This window comes from Echinops telfairi, unplaced genomic scaffold (genome assembly GCF_000313985.2).
Source record: "Echinops telfairi isolate 266 unplaced genomic scaffold, ASM31398v2 ScPeMD7_6273;HRSCAF=7185, whole genome shotgun sequence".
Classification (NCBI taxonomy): domain Eukaryota; kingdom Metazoa; phylum Chordata; class Mammalia; order Afrosoricida; family Tenrecidae; genus Echinops; species Echinops telfairi.
Genome location: NW_022110173.1, coordinates 5,172,735 through 5,194,116, shown reverse-complemented (window position 1 = coordinate 5,194,116; position 21,382 = coordinate 5,172,735). Strand labels below are relative to the sequence as shown.

Genomic DNA, 21,382 nt, shown 5'->3' with positions numbered 1-21,382 from the left:
TCTATTAGGCATCACTAGAACTTGGAGGGAAAAGAAAAAGGGGGGTCGGGAATCTAAATATATACTTTTTTTTTATCTCGTGCTGGTTTTTTTCTTTTACTTTCTGGGATTTCTTCTCTCTCTTCTTTCTTCCTCCTTTTTCATTATTGCTATTACTTCCATTCTGCCCCTTTTCTATAGGTTTCCCTTCTATCTCTTTTTTCTTTTCCCACTTTCACTATTATCACTTCTTTTCTCTCCTCTTTTATAGCTTCTCCTTCCTTCTCTCTCTTCATTTTTTTCTTTTTCCTCCCAAAATTTTTTTAAATTATGTTTTAATTTAAAATTTTTCCTTTTTTATTTCTAAACAACAAAAAAGGGATGCTAAGGGTACCGTGACAGACCAAGTCAAAGCAGTCTGGGGGCACTCACTGAGGCTCCAGCCCAACTCCAGTCACTGAACCATCTCACCACTGCTGGTCACTAAGCCTTCGGGGAATTCTGCCTACACAGCAGTGTGACCCATCCTTAGAGCAGGTCATAGGCAGCCGCCTGAAAGAATCTTTAACAGTAACACATATAAGGGCCCCCTAGCCTCCCAGAAACATGGGGCCTAAGAAAGGATTGAGGAAAAATCAACAGACAACATCACTCCAAACAAAAAAAACAAAAAAAAACAGAGATAAAACATAGTACCAGAGCTAACATCTCTCATAGAAGAAACAGATACAGATGTCCCACAGAAGGAAATCTTCAGAAGTCTGCTCGCAGTAATACAGGAGGTGAGGGACACAACCCAGAATAAGGATGCAATAATAGAGGAGATGAAGTCCACAATAGAGGGGATGAAGTCCACCCACCAAAGGGAACTGCAGGAGCTAACAGAGGAGGTAGCAGAAGCCACAGACAAGGTCACAGAATTTATGATTAGGCTTGAGGAGGCAGAGAACCATATCAGTGACCTTGAGGACACTCAAAAAGAACTAAGCAAGCTAGAAAGACAGTGAGATAGGAAAATTAAAGAAACAGAAGATAGCCCGAGATCAATTACAGATGCTATGAATATGAATAATCGAATAATCGGTTTACTGGAGCTCAACACAACACACAAGTCAACAGCCAAGATAGCAAAGTGATTTCTGGAAGAAAACTTTCCCACCCTAACAAGGGAGAACCAGGCACTCATACAGGAAACAGAAAGGACGCCAGCTAGACTAGACCCCAAGAACACGCCGAGACATATAATAGTAAAAATATCCAACTTTGAGGTAAAAGAGAAAATTTTATGAGCAGCAAGACAAAGGAAGACAGTCACATACAAAGGAGCATAGATAAGAATATGCACAGACCGATCACCAGATACCATGAAGAGGGGGAGAGAATGGACCAACATCTTCTGAAAACTGAAAGAATAAAACGCTTCCCCCAGAATCCTGTACCCTGCAAAGTTATCCACTATGGCCAGAGTATCAAACTCCACCAAGAACAAACAGGAGACCACCATATATCCCATCTCCAACTAGAAGCCAACATGCCAGCAACAATTACCAGGACAACAGGGTCTCAGATGGAAAAGAAGACAAGATAGAAACTCTCCACTCAAACACAGCACACTGATATGAAGTGTGATAGGTAAATACCCAAAACACAAAACAGGGTATGACAACTATTAATCCACAGAAGATAGTGATAATAACTCTGAATACCAATGGACTAAATTCGTGCATTAAAAGAAAACGCTTGAGGACTGCCTCAGAAAACACAATCCATCAATCTGTTGCCTGCAAGAAACACATCTTAAGCACACAGACAAGAATATGCTAAGAATAAAGGGTTGGCAGAAAGTTTACCAATTGAATTGTAACAAGGGAGCGTAGGTAAGAATATGCACAGACCTATCAGCAGATACCATGAAGAGGAGGAAAGAATGGACCAACATCTTCCAAAAGCTGAAAGAATAAAACGCCTCCCCCAAGAATCCTGTACCCTGCCAAATTATCCATTAAGATAGATGGTGAGATGAGGGTCTTACAGGACAAGGAAGCACTCAAAGAATATGCTGCAAGACACCCAGCCCTGGGGAAGATACTGGCTGACTCACTATGGCCAAAGGATCAAACTCCACCAAGAACAAACAGGAGACCACCATAAAGCCCATCTCCATCTAGAAGCCAACATGCCAGCAACAATTACCAGGGCAACAGGGTCTCAGCTGGAAAAAAAGCCAAGATAGAAATTCTCCACTCAAACACAGCACACTAATATGAAGTGACATAGGTAAATACCCAAAACACAAAACAGGGTATGACAACTATGAATCCACAGATAGTGATAATAACTCTGAATACCAATGGACTCACTTTGTGCATTAAAAGAAAAAGGCTTGAGGACGGGCTCAGAAAACACAATCCATCAATCTGTTGCCTGCAAGAGACACATCTTAAGCTCACAGACAAGAATATGCTAAGAATAAAGGGTTGGCAGAAAGTTTACCAATCTAGTTGTAACTCAAAAAAAGGGAGGGGTGGCTATCTTAATCTCTGACAAAATTGGCTTCAAGATCCAAACCCTAAAAAAAGACAAAGAGGGACACTACATAATGCTCAAAGGTTCAGTAAACCAAGAAACACTTAGCATATTGAATATTTACGCTCCTAATAATGGTGCAGCAAATTTCATAAAACTATTAAAAAGATGAAAAAAGAAATCACAGACTCAACATTCATAGTAGGTGCCTTTAACACTCTGCTATCAGAGAAAGATAGATCATTGGGAAAGAAACTCAGCGAAGAGGCCATAGAGCTAAACAATGATACATAACTGGCTGTCAATTTGAGACTTATGAGTGAAGGGGTGGAGTTTACCTGTCAATCAGGTCACAGCTTAATAACCTCATTTGGAGGCACTAAGGAGATAAATAGCTCACCGGAGGCAGGACACCAGCTCACGCCCTGAAAAATATTTCTTACGAGAGCTGGAAGAATCACGTGGAGACCCCTGCCAGTGCTGAGATGCTTAAAACGACACTGGATCCACAAGACTTTCCATCCACTGGGCTATGATCTTCCAGTATTCAGCATCATTGCATGTGTTTCATGAGTTTGAAAAGGAATTTATAGATTGGTATCGGACATATGGGCTAAGATCGGACTTATGGACTTGATCTGGACTGGACTGGGACGTTTTCTCAAATTCAATTGCTCTTGTATATAAAGCTCTTTCTTCTACATATATGCGTGTCTCTGAATTTGTTTCTCTAGTCTACCCAGATTAAAACAGTTTCTTTTTATGTAAATGAGGTCATGCTATAGTCGTCAGTCCTAAACCTAATCATTTCTGAATCATGCTTTCTACAAAGATAAAAATATCCAGAAAGCCACACAAACAGTGGGAAGACATGCCAAGTGGGGACTAGTTTACAATCAAGGGAATTCAAATGAATCCTGACAGACCCAGGAAACTAGGAGACAGACACACATAAATAATTGACATGAGTGAGACCCTCATGCACACATTTAGCCTCCAGAATTGTAATACATGCAATAATGTTCTTCTTTGATTCCACTCACTTGTGGTGTTTCTCATTTTGCTTTGGTTTTGACCTTGAGTAATTACAACAGGTGCTTTCTCCCAGAGTAGTGGCTGCTGGTGACATACCCATAAGTTCTCAAGTTAGAAACTGCTTTCTTTCCTTCAAAGCCAACCTGAGAGCTGAGCCAAAGAGCAGAGGCCATCACAGCTGCTCAGTTCTTACACACCAACGGACTTACAACATCAGTTTCTCAGTGTAGACAGTGGCCAGAGGGCCCTCCCAGTGTCTCACTTCACAGTCTTTGAGATGGTAGTATCAGCCCTCATGATATTCACTATGAATAATCAAGGTAGAAATAGCCCAAATCAAACCAATTTCAAGAAAACACAACTGTGCTTACTTTTTGTGCACTTGAATTTGTGGTGGAAAGTCAGGTGCCCTCTCTAGGGAAACATTTCGAGCACAATGGAGTAATTAGTCAACCACATGGTGGACTTGCTCTCAGGGGACCCAGGCTGGATGAATGCCAATGGACATCTGTGTTCTGTCTTAGTCAAAATTCGTCCTGTAGAATGTTTTCTTGAATACCTGAGAATTTTTCTCAAGATTAATATAGATCCCTTTTCCAATGAAAATCTTTTATCCATCGTCATAGCAAAGCATTTATTCTATGCTTTGAATTGGCCTTCAGTATTTCCATTAAACATTGACAATCTGTAAGTGTGTAATTTATTCTACTCCAAGATTTTCTTTTTCCTGGAACGATGGAAGCACAGAAAGAGGGCATGAATTATTAATAGTGGCAGGTGGTACTGAGAAACAAGAAAGGGGGAGGTATCTAAGATGCTTTTGGAAACCTGCAGAGGGTACTAAGGATCATCCGGCACACAGAATCACAACAGTTATTTCTGATGTGTTCTATGGGAAATTCGAGTCTGCTAACAGTCAGAAGAGAAACAGAGATCACTGCTGAAGGGTGTTTTAAGACATCTCAGAATAGCTAGGTGTAAGGTGAGAAGCAGATAATTATGGTCCTAAGACCAGGCCATTCCAATAGATATTTTAATGAGCTATGACATATACAATTAGGCCACTTGAGATGTTCCTGGTTCTGGATTTGTTATAATCTTAAATCCAAATGCTGGCCCAAAAATTAAACTCAAGAGAGAGGATGAATAGTAGCAGTGTCCAGGAAATCCAGCCCAGATCAATGCAAGGAGACTTCTGGAATTCCAACTTTGTGTTACATTAGAAGAGGCAACGAGAAGTTTCTTTCTGGATGGAGAAGTAACAAAGTAGATGGGAGAACAGCAGCTGAGGTCATTGCCAGGTCAACAAAGGCATTTGAGATAAACATCGAGAGTTAAGCATCTGCCAAGAAAATCTCTTTTATTCACTTGTTGTGAGGCAGATATTTTCTCTCATTACCAGGACTCTTTTCTTTGCAACTAAAAATGTGACACATAATAATTATAGAAGTATCCATAGAGGAATGAGTGGTCACCCACAGTTCTGCCATTCACACATGACTACAGTTTACAGTCTGGCCCTTCTACTCATGCATACTACACAGCCATGTGGTATTACTATGAAGGTATCATACTCACTCTGGTTTGTAATCAGCATATTCATATTCTTTTGTTCTACATTTAAATTCTACCTAAATATAATTCAATGGCTTCAATGTATTCTATTGTATCGGTGAATTATGGTGTATATCACATTTCCCAAATTCATAGTAAACTCAGCTGATTCAAAGTTTTCTTTTTATGAACATTGCAGAGCAAGATTGCAAATTATATGCACAATTTGCCTACATTCTTCGTTAGTTAATTATAATCCTTTTCTAAAAGTTACGTAACAGAGAATAACTGCTGGGCTCTTTTTGGATATCACAAAATGATGTTGAAACACTGTTAACCATTTACACTTCAGGAAAGATGATACCAGATTTCTCTTTTGTTCTGGTGAAGCTTTGCCAATGCCCGATATTTTTATTGCAAAATAAAGAAAGCCAGTGGAAAACTAATGTTTAGAATGGGTAAAATGATACTTTTCTTTTAATTTCTGATTCTGAGTCTCTATTGAGGACTGACTTTTTTCAAAATAGTTCATGAACCACTTATTGAAACAGTTTGTATGCAATTCTATGTGTGGGTGTGCATGCACATGTGTGATGTAACATACTGAAATGTTGGCATCATCGTGAGTAAAAATAACAAAGAGATTAGTACAGGGAGGTGTCTAGTCTAACAATACTCACTGCCATAGAGTCAATGCCCGATGGGTTTCTGAGACCGCAACTGTTTACCGGAGTAAAAAACCCAGCCCAAGGAGCTGCTGATGGTTTTGAACTGCCAACCATGCGGATCACAGTCTTACACCTAGCCACTATGTCACTAGGGTTCCTAGTCTAACAAAAGGACAAAGCTTTCTCAGTGAATATCAACTTATCATTTTAAATAACATGCTGTAGATTCTGAAGAGAATATTTACTAATACTTCTTTTGTCATTAAAGACTACTCAGGAATTCTCTTCCATGAAAAACCGTAGTCACACTGAGACAGTTTCACTCCATGTAATATTGCTTTAAGCTTGGCCCCTCCTTGCATTCCTTTTGCAAATCCTTGACGCTGGCACTGAGTGTGCTGCCGGCCCTGAGTGTTTTTCCTTTCTGTTGACCTTATTTCAGGGGAAAGCAGAGGAAAGAACACAGGCACGGGTTAGCTAGAACAGCGACAGAAGATGGACCTCAGACATCGGTGCGTGAAACTAAATGATGGCCACCACATTCCCATCCTGGGGTTTGGCACGTATGCACCAGCTGAGGTAAGCGTGGGCATCTTTTGATTGAAGGTTCAAATGGAACAGCTCCCGGATGCGTAGGAGCAGACTGGGTTGGAGTCACATCTCCAGTTGTTGTGTGACTTCGGGAGTACGGAGTGGGGGACTCACTAGGGCCTTAGTTCCATCAGGCTCCTGCTAGTCCATGGACATAATAGGAAAGCTTACAGCCTACTCAGTGTTTTGGGGTCTCAGTAGGGTCACCAACAGAATATTCTGGGCCTTAGTTTTCCCTTCTGTTTTCATCAGTGTCCCAATTTGTCAGAAAAGATTAACCTCGCCTGTCAAAAACTCTGTCAGCTGCCATGTCATGAGACTGATTACAGTGGGCAGGGTTTCTCTGTACATTTCTTGACTCAAGAAATAGTTCATCCTGCTAATGAGACACCATAGGCATAGCCACCTTGTAGGACAGAGCAAAACTTCCCTTGTGAGTTTCTGGAGTAACTGTACAGGGGTAGAAAGACATCATCTTTATCCCACAGAGTGGCTGGCCGTTTCACACTGCTGGCCTTTTGGTTATCACCCCACATATAACCCACTGTGCCACCACGGTGCTCAGAGTCAGGGTCAACTCAGTGGCAGTGAGTTTGCCAATGATACATGATACAGAGCAGTGTTGGAGGTAAAGTGTTGTAGAAATGAAGGTGTCTAAAGAACAGTGGGAGAGATTTACAGTTTGGGTGCTGAGCATCAGGCCCCTGGACAGAATCAAGTGTCCTTCACTATGAGTCTCATCCAGAAAGGAAATATGGAATAAAATCTGGTTAACAGAAAAGCTATATACAGACTGAGGTAGTTTTTGTACCAATACATGTGGGGTTAATTGAAGGACGGAGGGATAAATGGCTCGGTGAGCCTCACCTTTCTAGTTCTCCGGTCTCTTGCTTTGTGATAGTCACACCAGGGTGCAGCTGCCTTAGCAGTTCCCTGCTTCAGTTTGCAAGGCTGGTTTCCTATAAGACATCCCCAAGGAAAAGCCACATGGACCTACCCCGATGCAGTGCTGGGTGCTGGAGCAGCCGTGTGGAGACCCCTGCTAGTGCTGAGATGCTTACACATTCACTGACTCGGCTTTCATCATTACATCTGTTTTGTGAGATGGAGGAGAACTTTGTGGATTGGTGTCGAACATATGGGTTAATGTTGGACTTATGGGCTTGGGTAGCACTGGGTTTGGATATTTTCTTGAGGCACATTTAACCTTTATACAAAACTCTCTCTTCTACATGAGCTTCTGTGGATTTGTTTCTCTAAAGTACCCAGACTAACACACAGACTTATATATACCAAGTCTTCTTCTCAATGAACCTTATATCTGAGGCAAATAGGTAGAGTCAGTCCCCTCACAGAAGAGGGAACAAAAGGGTCAGCGCAGTAGATTACAAGTCAGATCGTCTGCACTACAAATTTATCTTTCAGACTACCAAGCTGTGTGCCAAGGGAAGAGTGGCTGAGCTTTAGGTCTCACTTTTCCCATCTGAAACATGAAAGGAAATATTCAAGACATATTATGGAGAACAAAGACAGGACTTTTCTACTTAGGAGTGCAAAGGAAGAGGGAAAATTCAAGCAAAACCTGAAGCTTCACACTTGGTAGCACGCTGAAGCTCCTACATCTCAAAAGGGAGCATGGGTGGGGCCAGCAAAGGGCAGTAAGGCCTGAGTAACTGAGGTCTAGTTCCTGATGGTTATGTTGAAAAACAAGTTCTCCAAGATACCTTTAAAAGCATGACAAACATTTTATTTCCTCCTTTTTTAATAAATCATTTTATTGGGGGCTCAAACAACTCTTATCACAATCCATACATACATACATCAATTGTGTAAAGCACATTTGTACATTCTCCACCCTCATCATTCTCAAAACATTTGATCTCCACGTAAGCCCCTGGCATCACCTCCTCATTTTTCCCCCTCACTCCCCACTCCCCACTCCCTCATGAACCCTTGATAATTTATAAATTATTATTTTGTCATATCTTACACTGTCCGACGTCTCCCTTCACCCACTTTTCTGTTGTCTGTCCCCCAGGGAGGAGGTTATATGTAGATCCTTATTATCGGTTCCCCCTCTATCCCACCCTCCCTCCACCCTCCCGGTATCACCACTCTCACCACCGGTCCTGAAGTGATCATCCGCCCTGGATTCTCTGTGTTTCCAGTGTACACATCCGGTCTAGCCAGGTTTGTAAGGTAGTATTGGGATCATGATACTTGAGGGGCACAGTGGGGGCTGTATTTAAGAACTAGAGGAAAGTTGTATGCTTCATCATTGCAACACTGCACCCTGACTGGCTCATCTCCTCCCCTTTATATCCTCTTTTTTTTGCTTTTTATTCAACACTCTCTAAACCACGCATTCAACTTCTAGTAGAAAAGCCACTCATTTGAATTTCACTATACTTATATCCTCCCTAATTGAATTAGCCTTAATTTTCAGGGCAGACACCTACTTTACTAATCCTTTCAGCTACACAAGTTTAAGATTAGTTTATGTGTCTTAGGGATGAATCTATGTTATATATTTTTGTCACTATTTTGTCACTATTATTTTTGTCACTTCACTCTAATAAATCACACTAATGGAAACAACCATGTGCTGTAAATTATTTAGCCAAGAGGTGACTCCAAAGCCAGTGGAAAACTACCCAACTTTCCTGAAACTGAAGGGAATTCTGAACTAGAAATCCCTGGAAATGAAGCAATTCTAAACAAACCATTGGGTAACTTACATGCAGAACTAACCCAAGACATGAGGATATGGTTCATTGTGGTGAAGCTCAGTCCTTATGGCACCAACTACCGCTCAGCCAGTAAATTCCTGCCCAATGTCTTTACCCCTTAGGTGCCCAAGAGTGAGGCTGAGAAGGCAACCAAGTTGGCTATCGATGCCGGGTTTCGTCATATTGATTCAGCTCTACTGTACGAAAATGAAGAGGAAGTCGGACGAGCCATCCGAAGCAAGATTGCTGATGGCACTGTTAAGAGAGAAGACATATTCTACACTTCTAAGGTGTTCTGTGTGTCGTCGTGTGTAAGAAAAGACTGTGTATGGAAATTGACTAAGTTTGAGTGGTTTGGTAGACTATGCTTATTTGCTTAACTTTCATTCATACATGCGCATGTACAAAACTCATAACAATAGAAAAGATGGGTGATGGCTTCTCAATTATTCAGCTCAAATTCTGTGACTTTAAAATATTGTATGTTCTGAGCCTGTCACTTGACAGGGATGACAGAATAACACATATCTATGATCCACTTAATTTTTTTATTATCATTATGCCATGGTAAAATTTATTAACACTCTGAAACTCAGGTTTGATATTTGTCAAATACGGCGAACAATATACTAGTGCTATTGGAGGATCCAACAAGAAACAGCTAATGTTTCTTGAATGGGGCTGATAACATATTAACATGTTTAAAACATTTTTTCTTGCAGTTATTGATTTGAAATGGATACTAACTCTTCCCTCGTATGGTTAATTGAGGTTAGACTTTGACAATGTTTGTGAAATTGCTTTGTGTATTCTATTAAAAATAATTACAATGATGGACAGAATTGTGGCTTGATATAAATTTTTATCTCAAGTCATTTCCTCCTATTATTCGATAAATGTACTAAAAATACATTCAAACTAATTATCATATTGATATAAGATTGTTGGGTAGAAGGAAAACACAAGAAGAATTGGAATTGTGTCTAATTTTCAACCAATAGAACAGTATCTAAATATTAGAACAAACAAGCCAAACCTTCTCAAGAGTTGAGCAATAAAGTCTTTGCAGTATGGGTGACAGTCTCTTCTTTGTTCATTACCTGTAAGGAGACCTTCACTGCACAGCTACTGCTCAGTGTTCCCCAATATATTTAATACACACAACTAATTACAATCCTTTCATCTGTTTTACAAGGCACAGTTTCTATCTCCTTTAGAGATATGTGGATAAGCCATAGAGCAGCAGTTCTCAATGTGTGGGTCATGACCACTTTGGCGGTTGAATACCCTTTCACAGGGGTCGCCTGATTCATAACAGTAGCAAAATTACAGTTATGAAGTTGCAACGAAAATAATCTGATGGTTGGGGGTGGGGGGGGTTCACCACAATATGAGGAACTGTATTAAAGGGTCGAGGCATTAGGATGGTTGAGAACCACTGCCATAAAATATTGATACTATGGTTCCAGTTCATACAAGCATGAATTTATACCAAATAAATGTGTTTAAATATATTTCTGCAATCATTGAATGACTGTAGGCAAGGCCTCAGTCATACACGTGGCTTTGTGTCCATAGGGTGCCCTCAAAAATCAGGTCTGTAAGTTTCTATAGAGATCTGCTGAGCCAGTTGAAGTCAAGGCAGAGAGATCAGCTCAGAAGGCTATGGATGCTATTTGAGGGGATTCTAAAATGGGTCTTATTGGTAGAATTTCTTTAAAGATACAGGACAATCATGGGGGCTAACTAGGAGATATTTTTACAGAAACTGGGAACTGCATTGGTAAGGAAAAAAACAGGAAAGCTGTCACAATTCCTATGTCTTCTGTTTCTATATTTCTTCATTAAATTAAAATTTAATTAAACACTACTTCCATTTTTAATCTTTGCAGCTCTGGATTACTTTCCATAGACCTGAGTTGGTTCGGACAGCCTTGGAAACGTCGCTGAAAAAACTCCAGCTAGACTATGTTGATCTCTACCTTATTCATTTCCCAGTGTCTCTGAAGGTCAGCAGTTCACATAATTAAACCTAATTCACTTCCAGTGTCAGTATAAATATTATCTTGCATGGATGGTTGGATTAAGTTTTTCATAGAAGAGTATGTGGCCTATTATACTGGGGAAGTATCCCAAATAATTATTAATGATTCTAGATTGACTCTGTTTGGTACATGTTCCTACCCTTGTACCATCATGTGGTTAGAGGGATCTCAATCTGAATTTATATTGCAACCAATTATTGCTGGAAATTGAGGACATGGGACTTATTTCTTGCCTTTCCAAGCAGATGAGAAACATCTGAGATATATATTATGTAATTATATATATTATATATATGGGGTACCAAAAAATACCCAGAATTGTTCTGGGCAGAGTGGAGCTTTGGTAGTATACATTTTTCCCACTAGGCAAGCATCCAGCAACTCTCTCTGAGCTAGTGCACCCAATGATGTCACCTGGGAAGATTCTCTCTGGTCACAGTGAATTTTTCCATAAAAGCAGTTTCACTCAAACCTCATTTTTGTGATGGCCAATTTCAGAGAACAGCGTGTGGCTGTGAAATTTTGTTTCCTGCTCGAGAAAAACGCCAGAGAAACTGTTGTGATGTTGAATACAGCTTACAAGGATAGCACTATGGGGGAAAAAAACAACTCAAGTGTATGAATGGTTTTCTCGTTTCAAAAGAAGGTGAAATGTAGATTGATGACAAAATTTGTTCTGACATCCATCAACCTCCCGAACTGACAAAAATGTCAACTCATAGTGCATTTGGAGTTTGTTCCACCAGGTTAGACTGTTAATCAAGCTTTCCATTTAGAGGTGGTGAAAAGATTGTGTAACAGTGGAACAAAAAAGGCCTGATTTGTGTCAGATGGAGTCTAGTTTTGCCACCTTGACAATGTAGCTGCTCATGCAGCCATCTCAGTGTGCCAGGTTTTTTGGCAAAAAATAACATGCCTCTCTTGCTCCATGCCCCTGACTCACCTGACATTGCTCCGTGCAATTTATTTTCATTTCTTGAATTAAGAGGGACATTAAAGGACAGCGATTTGACAACAAAGTAGAGGTGAAGAAAAAAATGAGGGAGATGCTTCAGCCATCCAAACAGATGAGTTTGGAAAATATTTCCAAAAATGGAGTCACAGATTTGAAAAATGTACTATGTGTAATAGAGAGTACTTTGAGGGCTATAAGATCGGGGGTGGGGGAATGAAGTACATAACTTTGAAAAAAATTCTGGGTTTTTTGGGTACCCCCAATAGAAAAAGACAACATCAGTCAAATATGAGTTCCATTTAATGCTGAGTGATATGACATTTATTCAAAAGAACACTAGATGAAAGGGATTATAGAAAGCCTGGTTTTAAAAGACATCTCTTGGAACCCTGTACACAAACTATTTTGCTAATATTAACATCTGGAGATATTAACATCTGCAGATTCACTCTATCTACCTCAAGAAGATTTAGTGTCCCAGCCATAGAAATAGCACACAGCATAGCTAGAGGTAGAGAGAGTGTTTTGTGATCTAATAATAATGTCTGTTTGCATTCCAGCCCGGGGAGGAAATGATACCACAAGATGAACATGGAAAAGCAATATTTGACATAGTGGATATCTGTGTCACATGGGAGGTGAGTGCTTGGAGGAGACTGCAAAGATAAGGAAGACGGGAGAAGGACCTGATTCACATCTTGTACCTGTATGATCTTGAGAAAGTCAATCTATGGACCTTAACCTCGATTTTGGAAAAGTGAACTTAAGTGTGTGTGTGTGTGTGTGTGTGTGTGTGTGTGTGTGCGCACGCACACATACACACAATTAAATTTATCTCCGAGCTCTAGAATTCCACTTATTCCTTAAGTAGCATTTCGCTGGTCATTCCAGAATGTGGCCTTCCTTCTAGAAAAAAGGTGACAAAATCGCTAGGCTATGTGCATAGTAACCCAGTAAGATTACTCTTGGAGGGTGAAAGGATAATGTGTTTCTAGGTGGTCTAGAAAGATAAAGGAAATTTGAACGACAAATATAAAGTTATACTGATATAACCATGCTGAGGTCAAATTTCAGAAAAGTACAGATATTTGGAACAACAAGTACAGTTCTATCTCTACCCAAAAACTCACCTGAAAATAAGACTAAAATATACAATTTCCATAACCTTCACAGAATTTGAGAACTGAAATGAATTGTTTTCTAAAACACCTTGTTTTGCTTAATACATGTTGAATATTTACTACCATAAACTAGATAGCACACTGATCTCTGGCACAGATTTCCATTCATAAGTTTAATCAACTAGAATATCGTGTGATGTGATGTTAACTCAATAACTTCCAATATTCCTCCTCTGGTTCTCTATGCTCTGCATTTGACAAATGAATCTCCTCACTGATCATGGCAGGAAATGAGAGGCTAAATTGAAAGTCAGGTTGAAGCTGAAGAAAATTAAAACAAATCCCCAGGAGCCAGTCTATCCCACCTGAATTTTGAAACTTTCTCAAGAACACATTAGCTGTATTGAGCACGAATGACAAAAGATCTCATGAGCTGTGGGGGGACATCAAGAACATCATTCATGAGGAAAGCAAAAGGTTATTTAAAAAGACAAAAAAGAAAGAAAAGATAAAAGTAGATGTCAGAAGATACTCAAACTTGCTCTTAATTGTAGAATATATAAGGCAAACGGAAGATATTATGAAGTCAAAGAAATGAATAGAAATTTTCAAAGGGCAGTTCGAGAAGACAAAGTAAAATGCTATCATGATATGTGCAAAGACCTAAAGGTAGAAAACCAAAAAGCAAACAGTCAGCATTTCTTAAACTGAAAGAACTCAAGAAAAATGTCAAGCCTCAGGTTGCAATACTGAATGATTCTATGGGCAAAATATTGCATGATGCAAGAAGGCATCCGAAGAGGAAGGAAACAATGCACAGAGTCATTGTAGGAAAAATAACTACTCTACATTCCATCATTTCAGGAGGCAGCATATGAGCTAGAACTAATGGTAATGAAGGAAGAAGTCCAAGCTGCATTGAAAACATTAGCCACAAACACGGCTTCCAGAAATGATGGCATGCCAATTGAAATGGTTCAACAAGTTGAGGAAGCACTGGAAGCCCTCAGTCTATGGCAAGAAATGTGGAAGATAACTGTTTGGTCAACTGACTGGAAGAGATTCAAATCTGTACCCATTCCAAAGCAAGGTGCCCCATCATAATGCTTGGAAGATAGAACCATGTCATTACTATCACACACAAGTAAAATATTGCTGAAGTGATCAAAGCACAGTTGCAGCAGGACATGAACAAGAATTGACAGATGTCCAGGCTGGATTCAGAAGAGGTTGTGGGACTAGGGATATCATTGCTGAAGTCACATGTCTGAACACAGAAATACGTTTATTGGTGTCTTATTGACTATGTAAAGGCATTCAGCTAGGTAGATAAAAACAAACTATGGATAGCCTTGAGAATAATGGTGATCCCAGAACACTTCAATGTGTTCATGCAAATCTTGTACAGAGATCAAAATAGCTGGGTGGACAGAACACGGAAATACTGCAAAGAGTACAATTGGGAAAGGTGTGAAGGGGGTTGTTTCCTCTCCATACTTATTCTGTCTTTGTGCTGAGAAAATAATCAGAGAAGTTAGGTTGCACGAAGGAGAATTTGGCATCAGAATTGGAGGAAGGCTTATTAACACCCTTCGATGTGCAGAGAGCACAACCTTGCTTGCCAAAAGTGAGGAAGACTTGACGTCCTTACTGATGAAGATCAAGGATTGCAGCTTCCAGTGTTCAGTAAACACAGCGTGGAGAAGACTAAAACGCTCACAACTGGCCCGTGATGATAAATAGAAAGAAGATCGAAGTTGTCAAGGATGTTGTCTGGCTTGTACGTACAATCAGTGCTCATGGAGGCAGCAGCCAAGACATCAAGAGACGAACTGCACTGGGAAACTCTGCTGCACAAGAACTCGTTGGAGTGGTAAAAGGCAGGGAGGTGACTTTGAGGACTCAGATGCTCTTGACCCAAGCCATGTTACTTTCAATTGCCTCAGATGCATATTAAAGCTGGACATTGAAAAAACAAAGAAGAATCAATGTTATTTGAATTGTGGTGCTGGAAACGGATGTTAGAAGTACCATGGACTGCCCAAAGAACAAACCAGTCTGTCCTGGACCAAGTACAGCAGAATGCTTCTTAGAGGCAAAAATACCCAGTGCTTTTGACATGTTGACAGGAGAGATCAGTTCTGTCCATTTCTCTCCAGTTCCTGGGGAAGGACAGCATACTTGATAAAGGAAAAGGGTGGGGGGACAAAAAAGAGGAAGATTTCAATGAGCTGGATTGACATAAGGCTGCAATAATGGACTCAAGTATTGGGACAATTGTGAGGATGGCACAGGACCGGGTAGTGTTTTGTTCTGGTTTGCATAGGGATTCTATGGGACGGAATGGGCTCAATGGCACCTAGCAACATAAAAAAATTGCAGTGTGTAATGGTTCAAATATTTCGATAGCTACAAGTGGCTAGCCTATTTATTGTACAATGTAGAAATGCACTGTTTCTGTCATCATAGTGAGCTCTACTGGACACCATGCATCCAAATGCTGTGTGGATGATGCACAAAGTAAATTAAGAGTAAAATCAGCAAGACCAGACAGGCAGTTCACTGAATAATCCAGATAAGAAATGACAGGCTATAAGTGGGGGGATTGTGAGAAGTGAGTTGATTCTTGATTTCTACTGAGGACAGAGATGACATAATGCTTTGATGATCGGATGGTATATCTGAGATAGGGAACACCGGGCTTATTCTCAGTGCCTAGTCCTGAACTGATTGCTGGTGGTATTGGCTTTATCTAAAATGAAGGTTTTTAGAAGAAACAGGTTGGCAGAAAACAAAGCTCAACTTTTGATGTCTTCTCAAAAAGCTTAAGCACATACCTATAGAGATGATAACTAAGCAGTCAAGTCTGCTTAGAGCGAGTGCCTGTAAAATGAACAGCAACAGATTCATAAACCTATGACTATGTAGGTTTGTGGGATTTGTCTAGGATAGAGAGATTAATTTACGACACTTCATCGTGTAGATAAAACGTAAGATCATGAAAAAGAGTAGGTCACTTGGGATCATAGGACTAAGCCGTGGAACCCTTCGGTGTTTCAGGTCAGGGAGATTATAAGACTCTAGGCAGGGCAGTAGCTTGTGAAATAAAAGGAAAAGTAAGAGATATCAGTGCTTAATAAACCAAAAACCAACCGCACTGGCTTCCAGTCTAATCTGACTCAGAGAGACATTGTAAGACAGGGTAGAACTACCCTAGTGCATTTCCTAGATGGAACTCTCTAGGGGAGTAGTAAGCCTCCTCTTTCTCCTGCAGAGCTGACTGGTGGTTTCAAACTGCTGCCCTTGTGGGGAGCAGACCAATATGTAATGTACTCAACGGCAGTGAGTTTGCCTTTCTTTGTTGTTAACTCTCACTTGTTTTATGGCCAAATCACACAAATGATTCCACATGACTCGTTCTTCCCCAGGCCCTGGAGAAGTGTAAGGATGCAGGATTGACCAAGTCCATTGGAGTGTCCAACTTTAACCACAAGCAGTTAGAGATGCTTCTGAACAAGCCAGGGCTCAAGTACAAGCCTGTCTGCAACCAGGTGAGCTTCCCCCACCCATCAGATTTACAGCAAAGCTGTACAGAAAGTAAGAGCAGTTTCCATATGCTCCCTCTTCTCCCTCACGTTATTTCTCTATTATTAACATTTTGCATTCCTGGGCTATTTATTTGCTGCAACTGATACACCTATATCAATACACTATTATTAATTAAAACAGGTAGTTTATATTAGAGTTCACATTTTTTGTTACATGGTCCTGAGATTGGTGTGTCCTTCCAATTACATTCCACCAAAAGGCACATATTGACAGTTTGTCCCACTCTTACTGATGTAACATTTCAGCATTTGTCTAAGTCAATGACAGATTGATGTCTTCATTGTAATCATGTTTTCCCTTTTTACAATTAGCTAGTACCATTATAACTTATCATTTGACATGAAAGAGTATCAAAAATTTATGGATAAATTTATACTTAACATGGATAAACATTATCCATTGATGATGTTTACTTCAATCATTTATTTTTATGATGTTTGTACAGAGAGATTTTCCCTACTCTTTAGGCGACTTTTACCTGTCATTTTTCTGTAAAGCATTAATATTCCCTCTTAACTCAGGATAAAAGTATTTCTTATCCTTTAATTATATAATTCTTAACCTTTAATTATGCAATTAATTCTTTTCCTTTAATTTTGAATATTCGGAGAAAACAATTGCTGTAATAATCAACATCAATGAGCACAACTTTTTTATTCTCTCCCTCTCTCTATGTCTGTCTGCCTCTCATCCATGTGGAGTGAGAGGATTTTACTTATTAAATGTCTTAGAAATTACCTTACTCATCATTCCTTTGGAATAAGCCTGGCGGCACAATGGTTAAAGTTTTCAACTGTTCACCCAAAGATCAGCAGTACAAACCAGTAACTCAGAAGGAGAAACATGTGGCACCTGGCTTCCATATTATTTACAGCCTTGGAAACCATAGGGACAGTTATACGCTGTCCTGAGGGGCAGCTATGAGCTGGAATCAACTCAACAGCAATAGGTTATGGTTATTCCTTTTGATGCTAAATTTTACCCACCAAACTCTTTCCTTTATCCTTTCTGAGTACTTTTGTGATTTCTGGGACAACTTGATGTTCAAAGCTAAGAGATCCTCTCTTCTCTCCTGAGGGTGGGTGATACTATTTGGCGTTTAGTAGCCAAGAGCTGGTCAATAGAACTATTTCTTCTCTAAAACACTGTTGTTTTTGATTCTCTCTGTGGAGAAAGAAAAATTAATTTTTTAAATTCTTAGTTCATGTTAGTGTTTCTAGTTCAAATACAAATTTCCAGACCTTTTGTTCAATTTCTTTAACTCTTTTATTTTCCCTTACATTTTAATACCACATTTGTATGTAATCTGACACATTTGTGCTGCCTTGTCGTTCTGCAGGTGGAATGTCACCCTTATCTGAATCAAAGCAAGTTGCTGGCTTTCTGCAAGTCTAAGGATATTGTCATGGTTGCCTACAGTGCTCTAGGATCTCACCGAGACAAAACCTGGTGATTAGACACGGGGGGAAGGGGGGTCGTCTAAAATACCATTATTGAAGAAACATCTTTAATTACCCTAGAAGCCCTGGTGGTGTAGTGGTTACGCGTTGGGCTTCTAACCTCAAGGTTAGCTGTTTGAAACCACCAGCCAGCTCCAAGGGAGAAAGAGGCGCTTTCCATTCCCATAGAGTTACAGCCTTGGAAGCGCACGCGGGCAGTTCAGTGTGTCCTGCAGGGTCGCCAGGAGTCAGAATTGACTCATGGCAGTGAGTATGCTTTATTCCCTGGTGTTAACTTTCAACTCCTTGGGTAAAATGGAGCTGTATAGCTGCAGGGTTACTTCTTTATAATCCCACTACCTAGCCAATGTTTTCACATTATGGGTCAGGTTATGGATAGTCAATGTGAAAAAGATGTTTCTGAGAACAGAAACTAAGTTATAAAACAATATTGGAGATTTGTTATTCCATCAACAACTTGAAGGCAAGGGAACACAGCGCCTAAAGGTATATTCCCAAGAAATGGGGCAGCAGCTAACATATCCCACGAGGAACAAAGAGAGTCCCAGAAGTTCAGGAAGTCTCAGCCTGTTTCTCAAAGGTTCCTGAAAATATCACTTGGAACCCATTCTTCTCTGAAAAGGCAGGTTTCTTAAGAAGACACCTTTTACAATTGTTTGGTTACTTGTTTGTTTTTTTTCCAGAAGGAAGCAGGGTTTCAGCCAGCTGAACAATGCAAATAGTTGGCCTTGGCACACAGGTGTCTGAAAAGTGACCTAGAGATTCAGCATGATCACCTACACTTAAGTCTGAAGAAGCAAAGCAATTATTTACTTTTAAGGCTAGGTTGTGAATTATCTTAAATTAGATCAGGTGAGACTTTCTGGTTAGTCGCCCCACACTTTAACTACTGCACCACCAGACCTCCTTCTATCGAACTCAAGAGAACAGCAAAATGCCTACAAGGATTTTTTTAAACATGGAATGCTGGATTCCCATCAGCTCAGAGTCAGTGTCAGTAAAGCTGGATGAAAGCAAAACTTGGCATTTCTAACAAAATTCCCAGGTGAAGCAGATGAAACTGGTCCAGGGACACAATTGGGAAACAACTGGTCTAGAGGAAACTACCTTAGTCTGTTGCAGATGCTTCTTGACAAATTGACAACTTGGCCTCAAGTGTTCAGCATTTTTGCATTTCCTTCTAGGGTGGACCCGAACAGCCCTGTTCTCTTGGATGATCCGGTTCTTGGTGCCCTGGCAAAAAAACACAAGCGAAGCCCGGCCCTGATTGCCATTCGATACCAGCTACAGCGTGGAGTTGTGGTTCTGGCCAAGAGTTACAATGAGAAGAGGATCAAAGAGAACATGCAGGTGATGAACGGGGCTGTGGCCATAAGTGGGGCTAGGTCATTACCTGGCTGTGAAAGGTTCAGGATATCTGAGGTCCATATGGATTTCCTTGACGTGTGTGTGTGTGTGTGTGTGTGTGTGTGTGCTCACTAGGGTTGTCTCCTTCTGCTCAACAAGAAGGTAATTTGGCTGCATGGAAAGATTGAGCATAAATTTGAGAGTTAGATGCTACATTTCACTACAACATACGCTACAACCTGTGTGAAAAACACATCACTCCATAAAAGAGGTCATTCATGAAAGTCATCCAGGTCATTTTGATGCTCTCCTCATTTTGAAATTAGGAGCTCTAGTGGTGCAGTGGTCAAAGCACCCTGGGCTGCCAACTGGAAGGTCTCATATGTCATTGTTTGAAATAATCAGTATCCCAGCCCTTAGAAGTAACTGATAATTTTTACATGCTTTCAGTCTCCAAAACTTTAAGATTCTTTTGCCATAAGATAGTTGAGGGTTGTGAATGACAGTATCTCCATATGTATCTACCTAGCCAGACACCAAATACAACGATCCTCATCAGAACCACTGCCCCCAGTGCTCCTCACAGGGCATGGTAGTACTAAGAAATGTCCTAAGGGAAGTTCTGTACTCAAGACATACATTTCTTAATCTCTGTTATGTCTTGTCATGCCAATTTCCCTTTGGAAATCAGGATCGAGCATACCAGTCAATACAGTAAAATCTCTTTTGGTCTCTTTACCCAGAGGCATCAGGAGTTCAAAATAACCAGGTAGCATCCTTACCTTCCAGTTCAAGAGAATCAGTGTTGTGCTTCCAAGCAGGACAATTCCTCCATTTGGAACTGAGATTTCTAGTCATACAGAGCATATGATCACAAGGACAGGAAGCAAACAAATTTTGAATGGGACACTACAGATAATATTGAATTATTTTAAACCACTTTAAACCCTAGATTCCCAGAGTCATAACTTTGGGCTATGGCCGTAGCAGCGCCATATATTAGACTCGGGAGAACCTTGCAGCAACCCTGTAAGGTAGCGTCACTTAGGTGCTCCCACAATTGTTCCTTTCGAAAGCTATTCCCTCCTTCTATCAAGCCAGCTATTTCAGGGTGATGGTGGCATGAAAAGACCAGGGGATTCCATGAGTGTGAGTCCATTGCTGCACACCAAAAGCAGCAATGATCCAAGGGGAGACTGTGGACAACCAGGCCAGTGGATACGGCATTTTGTACCTTCACATATAATAGTGTTAGCAAAACTTGGCATCAGGGTAGGAAAATCTTACCCAGAGTGTCTATACCAGTAATAACAAAATAATACCCTTTCCATGATGGAAATAGTCCAATGTAATCAAACCACCTACTACCGGATTGCTGACTGATCAAACCAAGAAATGGTGCTGTTTCCGGCTCTCTGTGGTGGTATCTGGGAGATTAGACACTCAGCAGTAACTGTAGCCATGTCTGCCTTGGAGTGGAAGTCAGTGTTAATGGGCCCATGCATAACATCCATCCTTGTCTTCATCGCCACTGTGTTCAATGATGGAAATGGCTCAGGAAGAGTCTGACGATGATCCACACAAGGTATCACCCAACTCATTTTATCATTAAAATCTCCTCTGTGAGGTTTTCTATTCTGTTTTTTTTTAAATCAATTTATTGGGGCTCATAAAATTCATCACAATACATAGATCAATTGTGCAAAGCACATCTATATACTTGTTGCCCTCATCATTACCAAAATTTGCTTGCCTCTTGGGTT

General features: G+C 40.4%; 1 protein-coding gene across 2 annotated transcripts in view; it reads left to right on the top strand.

Annotated features, from left to right (window-relative positions):
- The first annotated feature begins 6,175 nt into the window (after nucleotides 1-6,175).
- LOC101653259 (aldo-keto reductase family 1 member C1-like) overlaps nucleotides 6,176-21,382 on the top strand; it is a 25,359-nt gene continuing 10,152 nt past the window's right edge. The window contains exons 1-7 of one of the 2 annotated variants that reach the window (XM_045295887.1): nucleotides 6,176-6,341; nucleotides 9,205-9,408; nucleotides 10,975-11,091; nucleotides 12,643-12,720; nucleotides 16,632-16,754; nucleotides 18,152-18,261; nucleotides 19,457-19,622. In XM_045295887.1, the coding sequence (XP_045151822.1) occupies nucleotides 6,258-6,341; nucleotides 9,205-9,408; nucleotides 10,975-11,091; nucleotides 12,643-12,720; nucleotides 16,632-16,754; nucleotides 18,152-18,261; nucleotides 19,457-19,622 (882 nt within the window). In that variant the 5' untranslated portion in view covers nucleotides 6,176-6,257. The remainder of the gene's footprint in view (nucleotides 6,342-9,204; nucleotides 9,409-10,974; nucleotides 11,092-12,642; nucleotides 12,721-16,631; nucleotides 16,755-18,151; nucleotides 18,262-19,456; nucleotides 19,623-21,382) is intronic. The other variant, XM_013006662.3, reaches the window with a different exon arrangement.